General features: G+C 39.4%; 2 protein-coding genes across 2 annotated transcripts in view; both read right to left on the bottom strand.

Annotated features, from left to right (window-relative positions):
* Positions 1-661: 661 nt before the first annotated feature.
* On the bottom strand, positions 662-9,622 carry synm (synemin, intermediate filament protein). Its single transcript, XM_086074629.1, has 5 exons — positions 9,054-9,622; positions 7,428-7,748; positions 6,555-6,679; positions 5,020-5,099; positions 662-4,939 (listed from the first exon to the last, which is right to left on the bottom strand). Exons 1-5 carry the CDS (start codon positions 9,531-9,533, stop codon positions 3,048-3,050), a joined length of 2,898 nt encoding a protein of 965 aa, XP_085930755.1. The 5' UTR covers positions 9,534-9,622; the 3' UTR covers positions 662-3,047.
* A 1,121-nt stretch (positions 9,623-10,743) lies between these two features.
* LOC147175436 (insulin-like growth factor 1 receptor) overlaps positions 10,744-20,508 on the bottom strand; it is an 88,220-nt gene continuing 78,455 nt past the window's right edge. The window contains exons 20-21 of the mRNA XM_086072847.1: positions 17,494-17,628; positions 10,744-13,357 (exon numbers count right to left, since the gene is read on the bottom strand). Of these exons, the coding sequence (XP_085928973.1) occupies positions 12,871-13,357; positions 17,494-17,628 (622 nt within the window). The 3' untranslated portion in view covers positions 10,744-12,870. The remainder of the gene's footprint in view (positions 13,358-17,493; positions 17,629-20,508) is intronic.

Genomic DNA, 20,508 nt, shown 5'->3' with positions numbered 1-20,508 from the left:
GTCGAAAAAGAGCCTTCCATTACATCAACCCTAGCAACGGTGAAAACATCCAAGAGGCCAGATGGAGTCAATCCAGATTACACAATGTTTGCCCAGTGTAGAGGAAAAGTTAGCTACGTCCCTTTTCCTGCCTCAATACTTTTTTTCCACTAAAATTAATCTACTGATTTAAAGTGTATTTTCTTTTATATATATATATATATATATATATATATATATATATATATATATATATATATATATATATATATAATTGCGTAGAGTTCCTCTTGTTAACCAAAGTGGGGCACACAAACGTTATCTGAAGCGCTACAGTGGTTATTTATGGGACGTTTAGTACGTTCCCATATTCTTTGGAACTGTTTATTCCCTTCTGAATATGACTCACAATGCTCATATTTCACTGTGTTGCTCTTAACTTGTTTTATTTTTAATTCGAGTGCCCTGGAGACCAAGGTTGTTGTTTAGAGCACAGTGCGAGAGGGTAAAAAATGATGTTTGATGGTGTAAACCTACAGAATCTTTGGCTATATTTTGCAACAAATGTGATTAAGTTTTGAGTTGTCTGGTTAATCATTTTTTAATGACATGACTTTTGGATGATGTTAAAAAACAGCAACGAATAATTAAAGTGTAAAAAAAAAAGTATACAAACAACCTCTGAAAACATACCACAGTATTTTATTAAGTGGAAATGTGGACTAAGTAGAATACAATTTTAATCAATAAAAGTAACGGCAACATGTTTATCATGACAACAATGTGAAACATGTTGAATTAGTAAGAATGGGATCATTAAACAGCCCTTAAACGTTGATTTTGTACATGTTGAGATGCCATGGGATGACACTAATACAAAATTCCTATAATGTAAGTTTTGGTTTGATTGACAGAGGCTACTGTATAGCATCAACAAACTATTTTAAAGCACTGATTCAAATTATGTTAAAATATGTTGTCTGACAACTTAAAAACAAAATAAACACACAACATGTAATTTCTTTAGACATGACCTGACCTTTCAAGGTGTACACAACACAACAAAACCTTGTGACCGTTCAGTGCTGCTAAGCTGATACAAAAATAGTCCGCTGTAACGAACACACTCTCTTATGTAAGGCTCCTTTCCAGCCAGCACAGATAGCACAAAGTGTCAAGTGGACAGTATCCAGAAACCGTCACCATTTCCTCTTTGTGACATTGTTATTATGACTTTCTTATTCATTCAGAATGAGTCGCAACATTATTCCCTCCTTCTAGATATAAGCCACCAAGATGAAAATACTGCACAGAGTACCTCACAGACCTCCCAACGGGTACACCTGGCACACAAAGTTGTGAAAGTTGAGTGACCGGATGCCGGTGAATGGCACCACCAACATATTAAACCTGCACAGTAAAAGGTTAGGACAGAAATAGTGACAACCAAAATCATACGCACATCAGCCGTTATGTGTTTTTTGTATTATTATTATTATTTTTTACCATCACCTGAACTATACTCCATTACTTTAAAATAGTATGCAAAAAAAATGACAGAATAGTAAATATAATTCTGTGAAAATGTTAGTACTGTAAATGTTAGTACTGTATATGTATATATAGTATAGTTCAACTATGCCGTTTCAGCTAAAAGTGCAGTGACATAAAACACGTGCATTCAGTGTTTTTAAACGAGACCTAGTATGCTTTTTTTTCTCCTCAATTTAAGACAGTGCCCAGAGTTCTTCATAACATGTTAGTGACATGCTTTCATCAAGCAACCCCAAACAAGAATTACACTACTGACAGTCAAAGCATGGATTGTAAGAACTTTATCACCAAGTTGCAGAAATAAAAAGGAAATCAACCCAGAAATATATATTTTTTGACAATAATATGATCTATGCCCCACTGGTCTAAATATGGTATTTTGGTTAATATTGCGTTAGTGGAATATGAGTTTAAGCAGCAAAATCCCTCTTAGTGGGCGGCCATTTTGCCACTTTCTGTCAACGGAAGATGACATCAATGTTGCTCAGGTCTCAGGTCACAAACAATCACAGCTCAGCTTCAGAAAACAGGTGAGCTGTGTGTGATTGGTCATTGCCTGAGCCCTGAGCGACTGTGATGTCATCTTCAGTTGACAGCAAGTGGCAAAATGGCCGCCCCCTGAGATGGATAAAAATGGCTGGATTTTTGCTTCATAAACTCATATTCCACAAATGTAATATTAATTAGAGTGTTATATTTAGACTAGTGAGGTCACATATAACTGATTATTGTCAATAAATATTTAAGGTTGATTTCCACTTTAAACTTGTCAATTATTGCGCTGATTCGTGCACAGTATGTGGCGCATGCACATAACGGAACGGCTCGCTCCCAAACACATTTTGGGAAACAGCCATCTTACAAAATATTTACTTGGGCAGGGACTCCAGAGACCAGATTTAAGTAGTCGATTTTCTCTAATATATGCCTAAATGTCTTTTGAGAGACATTAACAATCAATCACTGATCAGGTGTGAGGTTAGAAATGACATCACTTTCTATTTATAATTCAAATCTAATGTTAGCATCCCAGCTCTAGCATATTGAGAATATCAGATGGAACATCAATCAACAGTGTTGATTGATAGAAATCAGGACAGTAGGGGCACAACAGAAAAGTGAACACTTAACACTCACATCATGTCAAATGTCATTCAAAATCGACAGTGATCTTTTCTAAATCCGTTGTGAGTGTAAATTATGCTCTGAAGAAAGACGACTATAGATCTACCTATCTGATGTTTTGATCTACGTCTCTGGGTCATGTTGTTAAAATAGAGGTCTTGATTTGAAATTTGACAAACGAAAAGGATAATCCTCCAACTGTAACAACTGATAAGTTACCTCAAAATGGCAGCTATGGACAGATGTTAAATCCCCGCAAGGGTTCTGCAATCCAAGAGCTGCAGTGTCTGCTATCAACACGAACACTATGCGGTGAATCTACCTTTACTGATCAAATACAATATTCTTGACCATCTGTGGAACTTTTCAATGTCCCCCGATTGTTTCATTCACTCTTGATCTGAGCTCGCGTCAGTATGGCTACTGTGTCCCTCCATTTTGACGGAAATCGACCTCTTCTCAGACGGCCCGAGTTTGATCTGTCTCTCTGTGACAAGGGACGAAGATTCGCCTTCCCTCGCAATGTCAAAATCATCACCCAGCACAACATGCTGTTCTTTAGAGATCCTGAAGCTGTAACCTTCCCCAGATCCTCCCTGCAAGGCGTTCCCAAAGTTGGACGCCCTCAGCGCAGCCATGATCTGCTCATCCGATAAATCGTCATGGTCCAGCAGCCCGGAGTCCTCCAGTGTTTGCGAGACGTTCAGCTCGGCCACAATGGTTGTGGTTCCGCTGTCACTTGACTGCCGGACTTTCTTGATGTCAACTGCGGCGTTCTTTGGACTTTCACTGCTTACTTTAGTGAGGAAAGCCAATTCCTCCTTCAGTGGACCTGACACAGAGCCTTGTAACTTCTCCAAAGCCCCCCTCAGTTGCTCTTTGGGCTCCAACGAGTCCTCTCGCAGGAACTCGAGCATCGACTCCTGCACTGTAGGCGAAACGTGGATCTCCTCTTCAATGATGCATTCGGGAATGCTCTCATTGAGGAAAGTCCGATCTGACATAAATCTATATTGATCCTTTTCTTCAAGGATGGTTCTGGTTTGTGGAAGTCGGGCATCTTGATAGTACCTCTCATCAGACAAATCATCCACCATGCCATAATGTCCGTATGAGGTAATGCCGCAACTCTCCTCGGGTTCAGAGAGATTATCGTCTGGTGTGGAGACAAAATACTCAGCGGGCTCTTGGTCATGGCTGAAATATAAAGACTCACTCTCCTCCTGAGCCTGAACTGTTCCAATTTTGGACCTTTTCATGGCATCATCACCGCTCTTCTCAACTTGCGTATCTTGGTCTTCTTCCACCTCCTCAATTTGGAAATATGCAGAGGGCTCATAAAAACAAGATCTCGACTTCTCATTAACTTCTTCTTCATAAGACTCAACCGGCTGCTCAATAATTTCCACATTGACAGATTTATTTTGCAGGTTCCCTTCTCCCTGTAGACCACTGAGCAGGTTCCTGATCATGCATCCTGTTGCTGTGTCCTTAATGTCCTCCAAGGATACCTTCTTCACCCCTTGGCTCAGCAACTGATTCAGGGCCGACTCCTCTGAAACATCCACCTCCTCCTCCACCTTAGACTGCAACACAATCTGAGTCTTCGTTGAGCCGTCCCCTTGTTCGGTTTTCTCCACGTGATAGGTAATCTTTGATTCTCCGGAGGAGCAAACCTTGGCTTCCAGACCAGCTGGTTTGATCACCGTCTCAATGATCTCCTCAACAGACAAACTGTCTAATGCCTTTCGCTCACTTGACTCAATTGTTGATTTGGTTTTGCCTTCATCCTTAGTCTCACTTTCACATCGATTTCCTTTATCTGGTTCATCTGCTCCTTCCATACCCCTTTCCCTCTCTGGTTTTGTGTCAAGGCTCCTCCTTGGTAGTGATATCACTTTACCTGATGTGGTCTCAGCAGAGAACTTTGTGAAAGCGGTTTTATTCTCTACCTTAGAGACGTGTTCAACTTTCCTGGTTTTCTCTGCTGACATTGGGCTTTGTCGCACATTCTGGATTATTTCTTTATCTCTGGGAACAGCTGAAGAAGTGGCAGCCCGAACTTTGGTGAATGAGACCATGTCCCTTCTGGAGGCTGGACTCTGATGTTGAGCTGTGCTTGCAAGTGAAATTGGAATGACCCTGGAGGGACTTCTCGACCCTGAGGGAGCTATGGGAGATCTTCTCATAATAGACGTTGACGGTGTGAACCTGACGTCCATACGCTGTCTGGTTGTGGTGGAAGTTCTTGGCGTGTAGAGTTGGCTGGGTGTCTTGATATCTGAGAGGATATGACATTTATTGAGTGACATTTATTTATAATGTATTTAATTCAATTGTAATCCAAATGAAAGCTTTTACCTATGATCCTTTCCCTTTGGTGTTCGCTCATCCTTCTGTGAGCGTCTTGAAGCCCAACTCTCTCACCCTCTAAGAGCGCTCTAGACAAACATAAGGACAGTTTGATCTACAAGCAATGAATGAGGCCCCCGTGTCACACACCCCTTTTAATGGCTTATCTTCAAAATTCGCCTATATTAGATGTCAGAGCCAATAAATAAAAAAAACAATCTTGGATATCTGCATCTGACTGTGGTTCATTTTGGAAAATCCTGGCTTGAAACTGCCAAAATGGCTACTTCAAACTAAAAGGGTGGACTTCCTGATCAATTTCAGGCATCGCTTCATGATACTTTTGTTGTGAGAGACATATCCATCCATTTGGGTCAGTCGGTTAAACCGTTGTCAGGGATATTTTTTTGTTTTCGAAATTTCTAGTCGCGTGAAAATGACAAAACAGTATCTCAGGTCTCAGGTAAAAACCAATGACAACTCAGCTTCAGAAAACAGGTGAGCTGCGATTGACTGAGCCCTGAGCAACTGTGATGTCATCTTCAGTCGAAAGCAAGTGGCAAAATGGCCGCCCCTTGAGATGGATAAAAACGGATGGATTTTGTTGCATAACTCATATTTTACAAATGTAATATTAATCAGAATGCCATGTTTAGACTAGTCATGCCAGATATAACCTATTATTGTCAAGAAATGTTTAACGTTGACTTTCCCTTTAAGGCCCCCAAATAGGTGATTCTGAATAACAAAAAAATTCCACGTAGGGAATACTTAACCATTTTTAAAGCCAAACACGTACAAAAATTGCATATAAATAAAGTTCTACGGATCATAATTGCTCGCGTAGGAAAATATTAGACCAAAGATAATTACCGTACAAGGGGTTGTACGTCTTCCAGCGCTTCCATCTTGAACCTCTAAAGCTAAACAGGCTTAGAAGACACTATGATCCCAAGTCCTGGCTATACATGGTGGTAATGCTTATTAAAAAAAAAAAGGGGGGGGGGGGCTTACGAACCGATCACTGTAATCTAATTAATACCACTTTGCAATCTTTTTAATCTTCAATCCTGGGCCATGTTTCAAGTAACAAACATGAGCAAATGAGAAAAAGAAGCTCTCCCGGCGAGTGCTTCCCAACAGACTGAGCTCAAAATAACAGTTACAATGTGGGACTGTCCATACTTCCCTTTAAATTCCAATGCAAATTCTGACTCGTGACAGTGCCACCTCCAAAACATTTGGCCTATTGCACCTTCCGAATGACAAGGGCTGGATTTATTTTTGCATGGTTCCTGTGACACAATTGGAATATGCGTCATGGCAGCGCAAAGAGTCAAAAGACACATAGGATCGGGTGTCTTCAGATCGGAATCAGGCACCTTCTAAATGGAGAATTTAGTCATCGAAATAAACCAATTGGTGACACTCGCTTTTGTCAAATTGGTTAAACTACAGCACAAGCATAGACAATTAAACACGGCCTATTTAAGTTAAATAAGGAAATCGACATTGAATTCGACAAGATTATAACGAGGGTTTACCTGTAGGCTGCCACCTCCATGCCCAGGTCCATCTTGACCCGCAGCAGATGTTGATGATCCTGCATCCTCTGCGCGACGGCCTGCGCCATTGTTTTCCTTTCCCGTTCCAGCTGCTCGATAATCATCTGCAAAGAACAATATAAGACAAAACAGAAGTTGTGGGTTGTGTTTTCTTTGGCCTTTTGTGACCATAGGGTTTTCCCTACCACCAGAAAGAGAAACATTTCGGCCATTAACAAACAGAATTTAACTTATTCAGGCGTCACTAGCAAGCTTTGTGATGGCATAAATACAAACTGGCAAAGATTTAAATGCATAGTTTTTAACATAAACGGTTAACTTAGTTACTGATGTTGTCATTTGATTGTCCTGCTTGTGGAGCTTTATCTTTAAGAGCCTACTTAATAGGGATTTTTCAGTCTGAGAGCTAATTGGCTTAAGTGGCCAGGAAGCCGACACGTCCTGGAGATGTCCAAGCCGTAAGGATTGCAAGCTTCACGTTTCTGCATTTAAGAACAGTGGCTGTGGCACAGGGATCTTTTTTGCACATTTCCAATTCTATTTTTTTTATTTTTATTAATGTATCATCCCCACCAAGGCTGGAAATGCTAGGGAAAGTTGAGGGTACGTTCTAAATTGGTTTTTGAGGTATTTAAATTAAGCCTTCTGGATTTTAATGAAATTGAAAATGCGCTAAAGCTTTTGACAGGCAATGTCTGAGGGGCCAGTGCAGTATCGGATTAGGATTGTAACATTTGCATATACGCATTAGGTACACAATGAAGAAAAGTATAGGGGCCAATAATTGATCCCTGGGGGACACCTTTACTGACAGAGAGCGGACTGGATGTGTACCTAAAGCAGTGACCTCACCTGATACTCGCCCACGTCCTGACTGAATTTGTCCTGCATGTGCAGGAGTTGCTCCTCCAGACGCATTTGCAGCTGCCCTTGTTTCTCCGCATCCGTGCGTAATTTGTCCAACTCGGAGTTGTGCAGCATCTTCTCCCGCTGCAGGTCACTCAGCATGGCCTGGTCCTCCTGGATGGCCCGTTCCATCTCCTCTACCTTCTGTTGGTATATCTCGAAGGTCTGCATCCAGCCCTCGGACATCCCGCGGGCGTATTCCTGCACCTCCTCCATGGAGGCTGCAGGAGGCCCATGGTAACTCTGCATGACCACCTTGGAGTTCACCTGAGACAGAGGTGGCAAAGGTCCTCACACTCTGTGCTTGAGTGCAGATTCTTACTTAAAAAACAACAACAAATGACTCCGGTAAAAGTACAAGATTATTTTGAAGTCCAAAAGTCAAATGAATTTTGACTGTCAACTATTTACAGTACCTGTTTTGATGACTTGACTCAAGAGAAAAAAATATATATTTTAAATCTCTTTTATTGCGTTTCATAGTGAGAAGGGGTTACAAATTTTACATCACATTGTTTACGTGGTAGCTAGCATTAGCTTAATTTAGGCTATCAAAATAAGATATTCTCATAACTTTGTTCAAGTTGTGAATTTAGAAACAAAAACAATAATTAAAATAATATTTTTTTTCAAAATTGACAATATTTTGAATGACATAAATTGGTCTTTTTTTTAAGCTGACAACACATTCACCAAAATCATTATTTTGGCAATGAAGAGGGGTAAAAGTACAAACAACCGTACAAATAAATGAAAACACAAAAGATCATTGAGCAGATGTTACCACTGAAGCCGTGCTCCTTCGGCACACATCAACACACAACTTATAAAGCATGGGTGTCAAATACATTTTTTCTTGCTGGCCCAGGTCCACATTGTTTCCCTCAGAGGACCATTATGACTGTGTTGAATCACCTCCTCATATTATATACCGTATACATGAGACAATAGTTTCATGGATAACTCATTTTGAAATCAGAAGAATAAGAGTTTCTTAAATTATTGTTCAAGTTACTGCAGTAACAGAAAATAACAAAAATGCGTGCAATATCACAATACTATTATTTATCCCATATGACAATTTGAATTTTTGATACATATTTTAGCAAGCATCATGAAAGTTGACATGCATTATTTGCTTTTGCGGGGCAACATAAAATAAAGTGCCGGGCCAGATCTGGCCCCTAAGCCTTGAGTTTGACATCTGTGTACAAAAGTGTGCGTGTACGGCATTTGGCTTGACTACACTTTGTGAAACCAGTTAATTTCGTCGCATATTTTTATTATTATTATATTTTATTGTTTTGTTGTTGTCGTCACTTTCAGCTTGTCCCATCAGAGGTCGCCACAGCGAGTCCCTCGCATTATTTATTTATTTATTTAGACCGGACGCCCTTCCTGACACATCCCACCAATTTTTGTTTGGGAGCGAGAGTGGATGGACATGGAGGACTTGTCCGGTACCACTAAGTGCAAACAAACGCTCACGTAACAGATACCAACCTGATAATGTAATAAAGCACAGTAACGAAGTATATGTAATTGTGTACTCAAGTACTTCCTCCCACTGACCTGGGAGTCCATTTGTTGTCTGAGCTGTCCCATCTGCTGCCGGTGCGTCTCCTCCAAGAACGCGTACTCCCTCTGAAGCTCCAGCAAACTCTGATGGAGCAACGCGTTGTTCTGCTGGGCCGCCCGGAGCTCTTTCTCGCGGCCGTGCAGCTCCCCGCCGATGTCCCGGCACTCGTCGCTCTGCTGGCTGCACAGTGAACGCACCATCTCCAACTCCCTGCACAACCTCTCGCGCTCCATCTCGGCGCGGGACTTCTCTAGCGCCACCCGCTCCATCGTCCGCCTCAGGTCGCGCACTTCGGCCTTGTGGCGCGGCTCCCGCTCCGTCACCTGGGCCTGTCTGAGCTGCTTAATCTCGGCCAGGAGTCGCGCGTTCTCTCGCTCCAGTTGCTGCGTCCTGGTGAGGTACTGAGTCAATCGGCCGTTGAGCTGCTGCAGCTGCTGCTTGTCGGCCTCAAAAGTTCTCCTTGAAGGCAACATTGTGGCGTCAAAATGGTTCGGGAACCAAAAAATGTTCCGTCTCTGAGAGCTCTTTCCTCCTTGTGTCCGTGCAAGTAAGTGTGACGTCACTTGCCTTCACTAACCCTTTGACAAGTGCACCAGGAGGGGCGTGTCCGCCTTTGAGGATCGCCCTGCCTGAAGGATCTGGCAGATGCTGCGATGCGTTTAAGGAATGTCGGACATCTGAGAACTCCCTTGCACTTTGATCTATCTATCTTTTTCGGAATTGACAGACCTCTAACTGGAACAGGAACTTGTGACAGATTTATAGAACCTCCGAGCTCCAGGCTGCAACAAGTGATTGACTTACTTGCAGGCTGTTAGCTGGAGCAGGGAGAAAGATTGACATTCCTCCAGGCTCTCAGCTGGAAAAGGAACAGGTGAATGACATACCTGGTACAGCTGGCTTCGGGCAGTCGGCGGGATACACCCTGAACTGCTTGCCAGCCAATCGCAGATGAAATAAAAAAAAAATGTACTTAAATGAAACTAACACTAACTATATGCTATAATTTTAGCATACATTTTAAGTGGACTTATTATTTATAGTCATCATCATCATCATCATTATCCATCACGTGAACGTGAGCGTTGCCTGGTTGGAACGTCTGGGTTCCAGAATTCACCAGAAGCACATGAACGCATCAGTGCTTACAATACTGTGCAGTGGAGAATGGCGCCACCCCGTGGCCTACTTGAACCTCATGCTCACTTGGACTCGAATCACGCTACAAATGGAACGCAGTTCATTCAACACAATTGATTAAAAAAAAAAATTCCATCAGTAAAGTGACATGACGTGACATGGTTCAGATACTACGGAAATATTATTGACTCATATTGTATTAAAATGTTCACTAAAATTGTAATTGAAATGACTAACAAAAAACTACGTGTGCAAGCTATCAATGTCTAAATCATATAACATTAATTGTATTTTTAAAATGATATATATGTTACCATTGTAAGGTATTTTTATGTATAGTAACCCAAGATGCGCAGATCTGCAGTATATGGTACACATTCTCACACACGCACACATGATGCATGTTGGGTTTTGTGTGCTGATTCAATTATTTCTAGTGTTCTCACATTAAATTTTCCTTTAAACAAATTATATTATTTTAATACATGGTAAATCAAATAATCTTTCCCTCCTTGGTGAAAAAAAAACTGCCAACAAAGAAAATACACAAAAAAATTCATCTTTATACTGAATCATGGGGGCATTTATACAGTGATTTAAACTGATATCATTGGAGGAAGAAAAAAAATACATGAAAAAATAAATAACACATCTAGAAGATTAAAAAAGAAAAAAAAAGCAACATTTCAAAAAATAAAATACAAATCAGGACAAATCCTTCAAAATGACATAACATCAATTTTTAAGACCTTTTAATCATTAAATATTTTCCGCTCTTGAAGCCATTCTTTATTTGGTTTGAGAAGAAATAATATAACACTTGAACGGGGCCGGGGGAGTGTGTGTTGCGCTGACAAAAAAAAAAGAAAAAAGAGTGGGAAACATGATTAATTAAGGCAAACAAGACCCAGTTAGCCCTACACTGCTTTGACTGGGCTTTAAAAACAAACATTTGGTTAATGTGGCTAAAAGAAAAAGAAAAAAAGAGGCACCGACACAATGAAAGATGACGGGGGAGGATGAACTTTGAGAATAAGCGAATGTGTGATGAAAAAAAGAAAAGCCTTTAAAAAAAAAAAAAACTTTGACCTGAGATTGAGTCGCACCCTGAGGCGCAGTGCTAAACCACAAAAAGTACAAAAAAGGGTGCAGAAGAAAGCTCACGCGACGGAGCTAAGGTGTCCATTCCAAATAATAATAATAATAATAATAATAATAATAATAATAATACAGACATCCAACAAAAAAATACGGACATAAATGTTAAAAAAAAAAAAAAAATATTTTTTTCCATTTTACCTTATATTTCTAATAGATTTTTGTAGATAAAGTAGTGGAGAGAAAAGCAAACCTGAAGGATTTCAGAAAAAAAGAGAATAAATAGCAGCTTTGTCATGTACGCACACACACTCACACACACACACATCGACAGAGGCAAATGTACCTTAGAAATGTACAAAGGTGGCAAACTGCAGACCGACTGCACGTAGTAAAAGTCAACTGTAGGATCATCACATGCACTTCCTGCTTTCGGTCTGCTGCGCCAAGTGCATGCTGGGAGTCCAAGTCGATCCATTGCCGGGATGCGGTTGAGTCAGCCGCAACAAGTTTGCTGTCTGAAGAAGGCAACAAGATGATCCTGCCGGGACAGGCAGTTATTCTGCTCAAAAGCAGGAGTTCAGAACATTCGGAGACTGTCCCATCCCGCCAAAAGTGATAAAATAACAATGAGTCGATTAATCCATCTGACATAATGCTCATGTGGTCGTTTGGATGAGTCTGTGCTTCAGAATATTATATACAAAAAAATATATACCTATTCATTTTAGTAACAATAATGGCAACCAAATGGATTTACAGTTCAAACAACAAATAATATTGATGGCAATTTTTCATACTGCACATTTTAAAAGCTGCTCTTTTAATTGAGTCTTTGAGAATCTTACGATGTCAAACTTTGGATAAAATGTGACAGATGTGTTATTAAGACTTTGGGAAGTGTTTTGTGTCACAAATCTCCTTTACATACTAAATATGTGAAATTATGTCGTACCAAATTATATATAAAAAATAAGTTAAATGCCCGTTATTATTGATTTTGTGAACGTTTTTTGCACTTTCATTTAGAAGTGGAAGGATTAAACCGCAACTAATCGATTATCAAAGTAATGGATAGTGATTTTTTGAAAATAATCGACTACATTACAACTTTGTAGTTGACCTCATTTGTTGGCATATTTCGTCCAACATTTCCATTGTACTCTGAAGCACAGCCTCAATTTGGCAACTTAGTGTTATTTTCTTTTAAAGACAACACACCTTATTCTGGTCGCACAAATTTTTGTCTGAAATGTTCGACGAAAGTACACAGATTTAAAAAGGTACAAAACCCCCCAAATGTTATTATAGAGAGAATTGGTATATAAATACACACTCCACAACGTCCTCTCTCAGGAAAAAAAGTGCTCTTCTGTTGACTTATACTGGCAGATATGCTTAAAAAAAAAGTTCTGTAGTCTTTTGAAGTCTTCCAATTTCCTTCTCGAAGGAGTGATGTAACAGACACCGAATCTCTCTCTCTATGTAGAAGAAGTCACTTCACAGAGACGCAGAGAGATTTGGGTTACCCTGTGTCGGAGGATGGGGGGGGGGTTCGAGTGGGGGCTGATATTAGCAGGCGGACGATTGGGGCAGAGGAAGCGCCCGCTCGTTCTTCCTGCCGTTCATGTGCGCGTAGGGCTGCAGCTCATCAAAATTGGGCCTGAGCAGCACCACCGGCCCGTTGGCCGCCACCGCGTGTTTGCCGTCCGAAGGCCCCGCGGCAGGCGAGCCGGGTCTCAGGTAAGGGCCGGGGGGGCACTGTGCAGCCGGAGGCGACTGCTGAGCCGAGGAGGGAGGCGGCGTGCTCGCGGCGCATCCCGCCGACGGGGCGGCGAGCGGGGGCTGGAGGGTGGCGGCGGGGTCGAGCGGAATGTTCTCCATGTTCTCCACCTGCATGTCCAGCTCCTCTGTATCGGGCGGCTTGTTCTCCTCGCTGTAGAAGAAGCTGACTTCCCGGAAGGGCGGCTCCAGCTGATCCTTGATGCTGCTGATGATCTCCAGAAAGGACGGACGCATCTTGGGGTTGTACTGCCAGCACATCCGCATCAGCTCGAACCTGTGCGCAACAAAGAGCAGTCCAGTCAATATGCTGCATTCTGAGCACATTTAGAAAAAATACGGGGAGGTTCTCGGTTTACGATGGAGGTCCGTTCCAACTGAACATGTTGAAGTTGAAATGGTTTGAATCAATCAAAAATAATAATAATAATAATGCAGAAATTAGAGGAAAAAAACAAAAACAAAAAAAATCATAATTTTGAAATTTCAAAAGGGAATGTATTTTTGGATTTTGTTCGTGGGTAATTTAGTGGTGAAAATGTTGAATATTTGGTAAAGGGGAATTTTTGTCATGTTGAAAATCATGCCAAAGATGAATTGAATGAGCTGATTGATTTAAATTTCAAATAGCAATGAATTGAATCTGTTAAGTTGAAGGCATCATTTAGAATAAATAATGAACATTTGGTGGAAAATTTTTGACTTTTCAGAAAAATGTAAATTTCTGAAATGAGAACAATAGTACCCCTGAATAGTATGAATTTTTAGAGTGTACTGAAATTGGAATGCTGTGAATATGTGTGGAAAACAAAGAAGCCATTAATTCACAAATTCACATATTCTATATATGTGAGTTTGTGAAATTTCGGGGGGACATTTTCAGAAAATTGTGAAAAGTGTGAAATTGTTGGTACATATACATTTTTTAAATGTTGAAAATGCTTCCCAAGGTGAGCTGAATGAGCTGCAGGTTTTGAATGTCAAATGTGACAATAGGAATGAATGGTGAATTCTTGGTTGAAAAATGGTCAATTTTGAGCAAACCATGAATTTTTGGAATGAGAGAAATACGAGCACCCTTGTCATGAATTTTTGGAACATGTAGAAGTTAGAATGGCGAGAATCGGTCAAAAAATGTGGAAGAAGAAGCAAAACAAAAAAGTGTGAGGAACGATGCAAATGTGTAATGTTGAATGAACCATTGGGAATGAATGGTGAATTCTTGGTTGAAAAATGGCAAATTTTGAGAAAACCATGAATTTTTGGAATGACAAAAATACGAGCACACTTGGCAAGAATTTTTGGAACATGTAGAAATTGGAATGGTGAGAAACAGTCAAAAAATGTGGAAGGAGTAGCAGGATGAAAAAGTGCGAGGGATAAAATAGTGCACTTATTATTGCTCTGAAGCTTGACTTTACATAATAAACGTGCACTAAAAATACCAATAGATGTTACCAAATGCCTTAAATTGGACAAAATGAATCTTTGCTTCTCTTTCTCGCCTGCAGGTGGCAGCAGAGACTACATTTTGTTACCTTACTGACGTACAGTCACTGACCACTTTTAGGTACACCTGCAAACTAAAAAAAAAGCCGTTGAAAAAAATCTGCCTTTACCAAAATAAATGCTCCTTTTTGAGATGATGAATTAATGAAGTAATCCATCACACCTAATATTTTAGCTTTGACTGAAATTATTAACTTCATGTAAACTAATTGTCCAATTAAATATACAACACAATTTATTGTGATCATTTCCTAATCACTAACTTAAAATGTGGCCATTTTATGAATAACATTCTGCTTATGCAGCAATAAAACATCCGCCTCACACACTGGATTGGACGTTCTCCAATGAGGTCCATCACGGTTCAAATTCATTTCAGCGAGCGATGACGCGACTGTCCGTCACAAATCATTTCAATATGACTCCTGTTTGGCACGTCCCCACTTGGGAGGTTGGAGTCGGTAACCCCGAGGGATCTGATCCTGGAGAGGACCCGGACAAGGCGGAACCATTCCAAGCTTTCCCGCTCTTTGTGCCAACCTTAAGCTACTCATTCAAGCCTGACTAAACAGAAACCACAACTACCAGAGTTTTCAAAATTTCATTATTATTATTATTATTATTGTTATTATTAAAAAGGAATAAGTTCTATAAACTAAATTAACAATAATTATTATATAAAAAATATTTTCCTGTGAAAGGGAATTCCCAGTTCTCGCGTATGCAGAACAATGCGCCGGCATCCTTGTTCTTTTGGTTTTCTTGCAGTCCACACCAGTGAAGTTTTGGATTTTTCCTTATAGTTAGTTTTTATTTTGTTTTGACTTTATTTTTTAAATTCAGTTAATTTTAATTAGTTTATAAAGCAAGTTTGTTAGATATTATTTTTCTTTTTTTTTTAATGCTTTGTTTTAGTTTAGTTTTGTATTCATTTTAATATTAGTTTTAGTGTTAGTTTTAGTATTAGTTTCAGTTTTTCAAATATTGGGAGTACTTGTTGAGTGCAAGATTTAAAAGAAAAAGAGGTCACTAAATATTGTGTAATAAAGTACACTAAATTTATCAAAAAATGGGCTTGCTTTTTCTGAAGCTACGATTGTAAAGCAATACCGAAATGAATTGAAAAACTTCAAAAGCTCATGAATATCAATTGACAAAACGAAATTTCCGCTAAAATTATAGTACATTTTATAAATGTAAAAGATAAATATATATATATTTTTTTTTTTGTAAAATTTTCTTTTTTAGCTTCAGTTTTTTTGTTATTTTTCGTTGACTATATTAACCTTGACATCCACAAACATAGAATTGGCTGACTTTGCCCCTCCCAGCTTTGCATCAAGAGGCGTGTCATATCAACCTATGATTCTGAGCACAATTACGAGATTCAGTGAAAAAGAGGGTGAAAAATGTTTTGTATTTTTTTGATCCTTAGCAAATATTGTGACCAAAGCCATCACAGACACTAGGCAACACAAATGCAAATGCATATTTTCAAATCACTTCTAATACTTTTTTGTTTTGATTTAGAATGCTGCAATTTTTGCACTGTATCCCACCTCCCATTCTCAACCCCCCAGCACACCACCTCTGTAACACAATCCACACACTGCTGCAATCAGGACAACAGTCAGGCTGCCATAGAAACCAGAAGTTTGTGTCTGCACAACATTAGGCTGTGCTTTCCTTTTTTTTCCTTTTCTTTCTTTCTTTCTTTCTTTCTTTCTTTCTTCTTCCACAACTTGCTGTCTCTTTTCTAAGGTGAGGTCAACCATAGCGAGGGGAGGAGGAAGGAAAGGGTGAGCAGAATGCCTTCTCGTTGAGGTAAGAGACGCGCATGTATGCACCGTGTCCGCTGACCCAATGGGGTTCTCAAACTGGGGTCCGTGGGCCCTTTGTGGTCTGCGAGTCATAGAATAATATGCAATATCAAAACAAATCTGTAATAATAGAATAAAGTTGGATTATTAGAATTCTCTTAAAATATTTTTTTTCACCTCAATAAACATTGAGTTTAATATTATTACTTTTTTTTTTGTCTGTAAGTAAATATACTTTTTTTCCCCATGTTTCCAGAACATTTCAACTTTTTTGACAAAAAAAAAGTTCTTAATTCCTATGGTATTTAATAGCACGTGGTAATAGGACTATAGAGCACGGTTATGGTCAAAATTATAATCAGGATTATTTTGATCAATATTGTAAATGATCATTAATTGCAATTATTTATCATGTTAGAGTAAACATCAGTATTTTTCAAAGTTTTTTTTTCCAAACAAATTATACATAATAATAATCATAAGAATAATATATATTTTTAATATACTTTAACCAAGGGCAAACTGAATAAACATGCTAAAATCTTGTTTAATGTCACTTGCTATGAATCCAAAACAAGTCCAGCGGACATATGACAATCATCTTAACATAACCATGACAAAATCATGATCGCTCTGAAAATTTGATTAATTTATTATTAGGGTTAGGATTAAAAGGGTGCCGATGGAAAAATGTCTCCCCTTGACCTTAAAAAGTGTGAGACCCCATCCTTCAACAAGCGAATAATAAATGAATGAGAAAGCAATGACTGGCATGAACATTGGGGGGGGGGGGGGTACATTCTCTGGCCCCGAGCCGGTGGGTGTCGCGTCATCAACAGGACGTTTTTAAACTGTGACGCCAACCTTGGGCGCACCCGCAGCACATGATAGCTTCACAACTAACCACACTTAAAATAGGCAGAATATTAACAGGAGTCAAGGGTGGATGATACAACACACGCTTAGATGAATAGAGTATGTGCACCCCTGGAAGACTTTTTGACATTTTGTAACGATTTTGTCAGCTTGGCAAAGGCTGGATTAACCTGAAAGGAAAAATAAAACGGAAGGTAAAACGACTCACAGCATGTCGGGGCAATTGTCAGACTTGTCCAGGAGTCCTCCCTCCATGACGAAGCGCAGCACCTGCTCGTTGGACATGCCCTGGTAGGGTTGCTCCGCTAAGGTGGCGATCTCCCACAGCACCACGCCAAACGACCTGTTTGCAAAACAAAACATATCCTCACGTGCTGAATTTGATCAATTGATAAGCAAGTGAGACACAAACTTCTTAAGGTCCATCTAGTTTGCTGCATAAATGGGCTAACAATGAAATCCAAGCAGAAACTAAAGTTCATGTCATCACGATCTCTTTTTTTTTTCCTCAATTGACAAAAGCCCTCACAAGCCTTTTTAAGTAAGCAAATCTGCCAAATAATAATACATAATTATCAAACTTTTTTTGTTATGATGGACATGTACACCAGGACGTTGCCCTCAAATGGTTAACTCTCTTTCTTGGTAACAGAGAGAAATTAGTTTATTTGAATTCATGTTTCATCAAACAAATCGAGAATTCGCAAGGTTCCGACAGGTTTCTTCAAGTTACGTAAATTTAAAACGTATTCAGACCTATTTAAGGCATTTAAAATACTTAATACGCAGCCATATTGGCAAATAAGGTGGAAAAAATTGCATCTGTCTTCGGTGAGCTTTGTAAAAATTTGGACACAGGGCTGCGTTGCGTTCTCAAAAACTGGCTCCTGTTTATTTTGGCTACGTTATTCTCATCTAAATGACAATTGACAAATTTGAGGAGAAATGAGAGACGGAGAAGTCGCAAAAGACGCATATATCACAATGTAAGACATTTTCAAGACTTTTTAGGGTATTATTTATAAATGCTAAATTCAATGCTTTTAAGCCTTTTTAAGACACTGCAGGAACCCTGATTGAGTCTGGGGTACCCCAGGGATCAATGTTCGGCCCTTTATTGTTTTTAATTTACATCAACGACTTGCCAACGTCTTGCAATAAGTTTGCTTTATTTTGTTTTCACTGATACCAGATTCATAAGATTAGATTAATAAATTAACTATTAATGCAAAAAAGAAAAAAAATACTTGATATTTTGTGGTAAGAATATATCTTAAAAGAAGAAACCAAAATATTAATTAACGGAAACTAAATTTCTCAAGCACCTCATAGCAAGTTGATCGATGAAACCGGTGCCTTGGTTCATCTTTTGGACATTAGAGCTTAGCCTAGCCCCGGCGTAGCGCCCTTTCGGGACTGTGGACAATTTAGTCAATAAACTTAACATGCATGTTTTTGGAATGTGGGCGTAAGTTACTAGAAAAAAAACATAGGTAAGAACGGTAAGCTGAGGTTCAAACACCAGAACTGTGACACCGATGTGCTAACCACTAAACCGCTGTGTTTCCCACATCCCAATCAATTTTAAAACAAGTTACAGACACTGTTGCTTTGAACAGCTGTTGACTATTTATAAACGGACAGATGTACTCCGATGAAGTCAGAGTGACAGCTGGCAGTGTTGCAAATAATATTGGCTTCTCCATCGAAGGACAAGAGTTCGCACCGCGCTTAGAGTAAACGTCACCTCAGTTGGCTCGCCAGCCTCCTCACCGACGAAGAAATTCTGACTGCGACCGACACCGACCGCAATATTTGCTCGCCCTCGCAAGCGGTGTTTTCACCAACAGACACAACCGAGCACACACGGGCTCGAGCTAACAGTGACACTCGCGCAAAAAATAATCGGCCATTTTTTGGTGGGCCGTCGCGCCAAACTTCATGCGCTGCTCAACATCAAACGGGGAAGATGCATTTTCGCCATGTGGAAGGGGAGTCTGCGCTGGCGCGGCAACCCGCTCATTTGGGGAAACATCTGGAGGCGTTTAAGGCCATTCTTAAGGACTGACACATGGGACACTTGGAGTTGGGAAACAAAAAAAGTTTACAAACACTTTTAGGTCCCCGCAATCATGTTGCTGTTCATAGAAACACGCTAAAACGCCGCAATACAAGCGAGAAGAGGAGAAAACAATACAATGGCTGTCAAGTCACTAATAACTGATACATGAGACTGCTCTTTGCGTTTATCTTTCTTCTTCAAAAAAATAAATATATTTTTTTGGGTCCTTAATATAACTCAAGATTTGCCAATTTTTGGTAAAAATGTATGTATTTTAGGGGTCCGTAACAGAATTGCACAAAAAATAATCAGCAGTGCTACCTGGAAAGTTAGAATTAGCAATAGTAGCTTAGCAAAATAAACAAGTTATGTTCCATTTTTTCAGATGTTTGCAGTTATAAAATAACACAGTTTTTAAATTGCATTTATTTATTTAGCACTATGACACCTATGATATCTAAAACATTGACTGGGGCAAAGTGGTTGATGGAGTGACGTTCCCCAGCATTTACATTATCAAGAGTACTGTAATATTTGTTGTATTAATTTAGCCATTTTTAATTAAAAATAAAGGGGAAAAGTACATTGAATGTATTAACAATTTAGTTAATTGTTAAAAAAAAAAATGTGTGCACATTTAACATCTTCACTAATTTGTTAATGAACTATCATTACGGTAAATAATACTAATACTAATAATATTTAATTTAAATATAGAAACAGTTATTTTATGTTGACAAATTATTTTACATATTTTATATTTACATTTTGACTGAATAAATAACCTGCCACATCCATTTTAAAAATATAAATCTGAGCAGAAAAAAAGTGTCCCCCACTAAGCCTGTATGGACTTAAAGAGGGATTTTATGATAAAAACAAAACAAAAACAATACTTTTTGTCATATTTGTTAAAACTGCCATACATATAGGCAGAATTTACATAAGTAACCACCACATCCGAGAAAAAAGAAAGAAGGTGTGACTTACAGGCGCACTCATAAAGGGCACGACCCTTGCAAAAAATAAACCTTCAAACCTTCAAGTATCTAGTGTTATACAGTATTAACACTCCATTGCAACGAACTAAGGTGCTTTTCTGGGTCACAAGGTCAGAGGTCAGTGTGAGGCTGCGGAGGGGTGCCCACTGCGACTGAACCT

This window comes from Leptonotus elevatus, chromosome 4, assembly GCF_054856555.1.
Source record: "Leptonotus elevatus isolate MCC_2025b chromosome 4, RoL_Lele_1.0, whole genome shotgun sequence".
In the NCBI taxonomy this organism is placed as follows: Eukaryota; Metazoa; Chordata; class Actinopteri; order Syngnathiformes; family Syngnathidae; genus Leptonotus; species Leptonotus elevatus.
The sequence above is the reverse complement of the archived record's forward strand: the minus strand, read 5'-3'. Positions and strand labels throughout refer to the sequence as shown.

What these genes read in the sequence shown, in the direction of transcription:
- synm (XM_086074629.1), bottom strand. Translation starts at nt 9,533, where the DNA reads ATGTTGCCTTCAAGGAGAACTTTTGAGGCCGACAAGCAGCAGCTGCAG. An exon ending in GACAACAAATGGACTCCCAG is followed by an intron (nt 7,749 to 9,053) that starts GTCAGTGGGAGG and finishes CCTCTGTCTCAG; the next exon opens with GTGAACTCCAAGGTGGTCAT. An exon ending in CCAAAGGGAAAGGATCATAG is followed by an intron (nt 4,940 to 5,019) that starts GTAAAAGCTTTC and finishes ATATCCTCTCAG; the next exon opens with ATATCAAGACACCCAGCCAA.